Raw genomic sequence first — 6,961 nt, forward strand, 5'->3', positions numbered from 1 at the left:
AAAACAGGAAGTATGTTGAGGTGTATCATATATCAGATGTGTATGTACTTGTACAGGATGTGGTGTGTGTAGTGCTACTTTATCAGCAGGCTTGCTCTGCAGCTTTGGCCAGTAGCATTGAGTATACAATTTAAAGCACAGCCAAACAATGCAGATCACTGTAGGTAAGTACACTGAGCGATCTCGCGATCTCTCTCTCTCTCTCTCTCTCTCTCTCTCTCTCTCTCTCTCTCTCTCTGTGTGTGTGTGTGTGTGTGAATTGTATTTAGGGCTACTGTACAGATTTGATTTACCAAAGTTAATAAAACATGTGTGCAATTACTTTGTGGTAGATTAGATGCTAATATATTAGACCTACTTTGATGCATCATATATTCACTTGTTTTGCATAACAGCCAGTGCATCTGAAATAAAATAGCTTCAGACTGCAAAAACAGAATTTCAGTGTTCTGGTGTCAAATAAGCCTCTAGTGGTCTAGTTTATATTTTGAGGATGTGGGTTTTCTTTTCTTTTTTTTTTGTTGATGTCTGTAGAGCACTACACACACACACACACACACAGTTCCCCTTCACAAACAAAACATAATATGGCAAATTGTACTGCTTATGAATGTATTTCCATATCGATGTAGTTTATTTCTAACTACAGTACCGTGCAAAAGTTTTAGGCACCCTGTTTTTTGAGTACAAACGTTGTTATAGTCAGTACAAAAAATATTTTAGATTCCAAAACATTAGTTTTCTAGCACAAAATTAAATGTTACAGAAAAATGTGTGTATGCCATTAAAGAAAGCAGAATATTACGTAAGAGACCACTTTCTGACAAACTAACAAACAAACAAACACAGTGAAGGCTGCTGGGTTTTGCTGAAAAAATAAGAAGCAATTGTGACAGTCAAAGTCTCAAGAAGAAATGTGGCTGGTTCTGCAAATGCTCAATAAAACTTAGCAGCTAATTTCCTTATAAAACTGCACACATTGTACTGTAGACTACTATTTATTGTTGTTTTTTTGTCACACCAAATATTGAGTTTAATTTCATTTACTACTGTTTACTACTCTTTACAGTATTTCTTTTTAATGTAGAAACATTTAATTTTATATTTTGAAGGCATCTTTGCTCTGCAGCATTTCTTTGCATGTGCCTAAAACTTTTGCACAGTACTGTAACTGCTCATTTTTTAATACACAAACTGAGTGTACAGTAAACAAAAACAAAGTTATGCAGTGAACAAAATTCTTTCCTTTCATTCTTCTATTTTAGTGTTTGCATGTCTGGTGATATCAGCAGGTGAGTCTTACCACCAATTGTCACCATTTGTGTTGCTGAAAACATTTTCATCATACTGATGATCTAGTATATTGTGATGTGATCACAATATACTATATATAGCATTATATATATATAGCATTGTGATGCTGCTTCACCATGCCCCTGGTTCGATGCTGAGCTTAGAGTACAGTCAGTGCAGAATTTCACACATTCTCACTGTGATCGAGTGTGTTCTCCCACCTCCTAAAAACATACCAGTAGGTGGACTGGTGATGCTAAATTGCCAGTAGGTGTAAATGAGAATATTAATGTCTGTGTGCCCAGCGATGAACTGTTGTCCCATCCAGGGTACATTCCTGACTCATGCCCAGTGTTTCTGACCAGGATAAAGCAGCTAGTGAAGATGAATGAATGAATAATGGCATTTTGGGTGCCTAGGTGAAGTGTGATAGAAACACAGCCCATTTACTTGAACAGTGAAAGACTAAGAGGTTATTTAATAGGTACTGACATAAGATCCTACAGTACATACAAGATCAGAGACATACAAGTCAAATAAGTAATGAAATGCAGCAAACATTTCCATGGATTTAAACTGATTTCAGACTTTTTAATATTTATATGTTTTGGCTGTTTCTGTTTTTTTTTTCCCCCTAAGCCTCTGCTGCTCAAAGTGACTCTACAGTGGCCTGTTATATGGATGCATCCCTGCAGCACATGTTTTTTCCACTTGATCCTTTCTTGTGCACTCATATTATTTACTCCACTGCTTATATTGATGATGACTTCAGTTTAAAAACCTTGTCCCCGGATGTGGACCCTTTTAGCTCCATGCTGAAAATGCTGAAAGACGGGTCAGTACAGTGAAATAAGCAAGCTATTTATTATTATTATTATTATTATTATTATTATTATTATTATTATTATTATTATTATTATTATTTTGTTTTTTGTGGGTTTTTTTTTTTTCAAATCAGAATATAATAAAATGAATACTACACATCTTTGCTCAGGAATCCAACTCTAAAGATGTTGCTTGGTGTTGGTGTGAAGCAGTCAAGGTATTCAGAGTAGTGCAGTTAATGAAATTGCTACTTTCTGAAATTTTTTGTACATAGCATCAAATTCTTGTGTGTAGGTTGGAGGTGTTGACCAAGCAACAGATTACTCTGGATAATTTTATTAACTCAACACTGAAATATCTGATGAAGAACAATTATGATGGAGTGGAGCTGACATGGTTAGAGCAGGACACTGATGAAACTCTCAGGAACACGGAAACTCTCACAGGTTTCACTAAGGTAATATACAATCTTTTTTCGGATGCTGTTATATCATCTGAGTTGTGAAGCTATTGTAAAGCAACTGTCATTCTGGACATTATAGTTTTATAAATACATTATATGGCGAACAGTTTATGGACACCTGATCACATCCATGTGTGCTTTCTGAACGTCCCATTCTAGATTTAGTCCCCACTTGATGTTATAATAACCTTGACTCTTCTGGGAAGGCTTTTCACTAGATTTGGGAAGGTGACTGGGGATTTGCGCTCATTCAGCCACAAGCGCATTAGTGAGGTCAGGCACTGATGAGAGGTGAGAAGGCCTAGGGTGCAGTTTGCATTCCACTTAATCTCAAAGGTGTTTATTGGGTTGATGTTGTGTAGGCCACTTGAGTTCTTCCACTCCAACCTTGGTAAACCATGTCTTCAAGGACCTCTCTTTGTGAATGGGGTATTGTCATGCTAGAACAGGTTTGTGCTAGGCCTCTTAGTTCCAGTGAAGGGAAAGACCAAGTATGAGTAATAATAATGAATAATTCCTTAGATTTATGTAGCACCATTCTAGGCACTCAAAGTGCTTTACATTGTATGGGGGGAAAATCTCCTCAACCACCACCAGTGTGTAGCATCCACCTGGATGATGTGACAGCAGCCATAGTACGCCAAGTTCAAGTTCAAGTGGTTTTATTGTCATTTCAGCCATATACAGTTGGTACACTACACAGTGAAACAAAACAACGTTCTTCCAGGACCATGGTGCTACATAAAACAACACACTACCCACATGAGACACAGAACTAATAAGATCCACAAACATTCTACATAAAGTGCACATGCAGACGTATGGTAACAACAGTACAGTACTACTAAAACAGGAAAATAGACACAGTAAGTGACAGTGTCGCACCGAACAGTACACAGTTTTAGTGTGGAAGTGTCTGATATACAAGTAGTGCAAAAGATAGGTGCCATGGAGTAACGATATAATTTAAAAATGGTATAAATGTAAACAAAACATGCTAAGTCTGAGTATTCAGCAAATTAGCTTATACCAAATACGAACATAGCAGTTATAGTGGTAGCAGCCAGGTAAAGTGTATATAAAGTGTATATAGTGACAATAAATTAGATATTATAATTTTATAACACAGTAGCAGTGTCAATGCAGGAATGTGCAAATATTTCAATGGGAGTTGGATGGTTGGATGGTTCGATTCAGTTCAGAGTGTATGTGTGTATATCAGAATGCCCACTACACACCAGTTATTAGTAGAAGAGAGAAGTGAGTGATGTAGCCAATTCAGGGATGGAGATTATTATTGGCTATGATTGATAAGGACCAATGGGGGAATTTGCCAGGACACCAGGGTTATACCCGTAATCATTACGAGATTACGAGAACGGTTCTGGATTTTAACAGGACCTCAGTTTAACAGGACCTCAGGTGCCTTTACAGTATTGTGTCCCTGTCACTATACTGGGGCATTAGGCCCCACACAGACTACAGGGTGAGCGCCCCCTGCTGGCCTCACTAATACCACTTCCAGCAGTAAACTTAGTTTTCCCCAGGAGGTCTCTCATCCAAAGCTTAGCTCCATAGCTTCAATGGGAAACCAGGCGAGAACTACCCGGTGATATGGCTCTGGCCATGGTCAGGTGTCCGCAAACATTTGGCCATACTGTGTATTTAATTGTTTCATGCAGGAACTGAGAGGATGGATTGACCATACTGCTAACAAGTCATTGCTTGTTGCTGTGTCTCTTCTGGAACATTGTGACAACATCAGCACTTGTATTGACAAGAAAAGTTTGTCACAGTGAGTGCAATACATTCTGAAAAGATGCCATTGTACATCTTAAACTTTTACTGTTTTAAGTCCTCATGAAACTGCTTAGATGTTGGTTTTTGATATAAGTTAGAATTGCTCAAGTGAGGACTTGTCTTTTATTGACTGTTTACTGGCTGTACAACTAATAAGATGTATGCATAACACATGATATATATATATATATATATATATATATATATATATATATATATATATATATATATATATATATATATATATATATATATATATATCTTTCTTTCTTTCTTTTTAATATAAATGTTTTATTGTAAAGGTATGTTGACTTCATATGCCTACTGTCACTGATTCCCAATAATGAAGGGCCACAAATTGTAAGTTCTTCAGAATATTTTCATTTGAAATTTCCTTCAATACAAATTAAATTTTTATGTAAATAAATGATCCATTTTATGTCAGTATATATTTATAGCATAATATATTTGATATTTAAGGTGATTGGTTATTTATACCTCACTCTCTTCCATCATAGGACAGCACAGTCAATTACTGGCAGGACCAAGTTGACCTCAAGAAGCTTATCCTGGTCTTGCCTGCAATTCTACAACCGCTTCGAAAAAGACAGAGTTGTAGCCAGTCCAGGATTGTAGGCATAAATCCAGAGAGGAAAGTGGAGCAAATGAATGCCCCTGGGATGATTATAGCCAAACAGGTAATCTTGACAGATTGATTACTTTCTTAGGAATGATTCAGAGGAGGTAATTAAAAAAATTGGATTTTGGTCTAATTAATAATTGAGAATTATCAATATTTCCCATTAGGTCTGCCAGGCCATTAAGAGTGGACGAAAGGAATTTAAGACTTTAACAATACTTGAGCATGCTCAAAGCCATGGGAAAGATGTGAGGATGCTTTGAATTTTCAATACTATTAATCCTAGCTTTATTAACAATGTCTGTGGAGGAAAGAGTGTTTTATTGCATTCAGACAGTAGAATTCTGCATGGACAACCATAGAGAATATAAACTGAATATGAATAAATTATATCACAAATTATGAATAATGCAATGCAATAAATATTCAGCTGACTAATACTATAACTACACATTCACAGGTGTCAAGGGTACTACAGAAAGGACTTGGTGGTGTTGGGGTTGTCATGTTAGACGTTGGCAACTTTTTCAACTCTGTTTGTCTCAACTGCACTGAAAATGAAAAGGCGATTCTTGAATTAAATGTGATTACCAGGCATCACCACAGGCATGATCACCACGGGCATAGTCATCACAGGCATGGTCAGCATGGGCATCGTCATCACGGGCATGGTCAGCATGGGCATCGTCATCACGGGCATGATCAGCATGGGCATCACCATCGACACCATCATCATGAACACCATCACCACAGATGTGGACACCACGGACATGGTCACCATAGTAACAGTCACCATTTTAACAGTCATCACGGTTAGAAAGGGTGTTTGCATCATGGTCAAAAGTAATCAGACAAATTTCAGCTTAAAGGAAAGACAGCCTAATAATCACGTCTATTCAAACATTGTTGAGTAATGTGATGCCACTTATATTAATCAAATATCATAGCAATAGCATGAGAGTGTTGAATGTTGCTTAAAATTGCATTAAGGCATTGAGACAGTGATATATATATTTTGTTTACACATTAGTTCTCTAATATCTAATCATGCTTTTGCTAAATAAATATTCCAATGTTGTGCGGAAAATGTTATTAGTTTGAATATTGGTTAATTAGTGTTATGAAATAAATATTCCAATTCACTGCTTTCAATTTCCTTATACCATACTATATTTATGCTTTTTTTAGTAGTTAGTTATACAATTAGAGTTAAACAATGTCTCTGTGACCGTGTGTGTGTGTGTGTGTGTGTGTGTGTGTGTGTGTGTGTGTGTGTGTGTGAGTGTGCGTGCATGCGTGCGCATGGGCAGTATGTGAACCTAACACCTGAGCATTTCATACCATACACTACTCCCTTAGAGAGCAGGATGTGTGCGGAGGAGCAATTTGCTTTTACTGTGGTTTTCCTAATGCATGTACAGATTTATTACAACTATTATGTAGTTATCTTAAAATATCACACACACACACACACAGATGCATGCACACACCTCTGGTCTTCTGGCTGCCTGTGGCTGTCAAACAAAGTGATTAGAGGGATTGCACGGTCTATGACTCTCTAATTGGGAGCAGTAAAATTACACACTATTTTCTTCCTTTGTGTGACACACAAGAAATCTCAGCAGCTGTATCAGCTGCTTGAATCTTAATGTGCTTGGAGGATGTTTATGTGCATGTAGCATTAAAACAGGGTTTTCCACCATCTGTACAAACATCAATAATTTCATTATGAATATGGATAAATTGATGTGCATATATAGTCACTTTGCATTTTGTGGAAATTAGACCCAAAATTAGTTTTGTGTCTAATTAGAAATTAGACACATTAGAATTAATGTGAATTAAATTATAAATTAGTTTCTTATAAAATGCTGCTCTGTAACACTGTTATAAATCAATCCATCTGGCTTGTGTGTGGCTTTGTTAGACTATTAGAGGAC

General features: G+C 36.8%; 1 protein-coding gene across 1 annotated transcript; it reads left to right on the forward strand.

The window, feature by feature from the left end:
- Window positions 1-52: 52 nt before the first annotated feature.
- Window positions 53-6,173, forward strand: hrct1 (histidine rich carboxyl terminus 1). Its single transcript, XM_017488137.3, has 10 exons — window positions 53-164; window positions 1,266-1,292; window positions 1,933-2,128; window positions 2,288-2,335; window positions 2,413-2,575; window positions 4,264-4,376; window positions 4,684-4,741; window positions 4,900-5,079; window positions 5,189-5,269; window positions 5,482-6,173. The coding sequence occupies exons 1-10, from the start codon at window positions 149-151 to the stop codon at window positions 5,836-5,838; spliced, it is 1,239 nt and encodes a 412-aa protein (XP_017343626.2). The 5' UTR covers window positions 53-148; the 3' UTR covers window positions 5,839-6,173.
- Window positions 6,174-6,961: the final 788 nt, after the last annotated feature.

Source organism: Ictalurus punctatus, chromosome 15, assembly GCF_001660625.3.
Source record: "Ictalurus punctatus breed USDA103 chromosome 15, Coco_2.0, whole genome shotgun sequence".
In the NCBI taxonomy this organism is placed as follows: domain Eukaryota; kingdom Metazoa; phylum Chordata; class Actinopteri; order Siluriformes; family Ictaluridae; genus Ictalurus; species Ictalurus punctatus.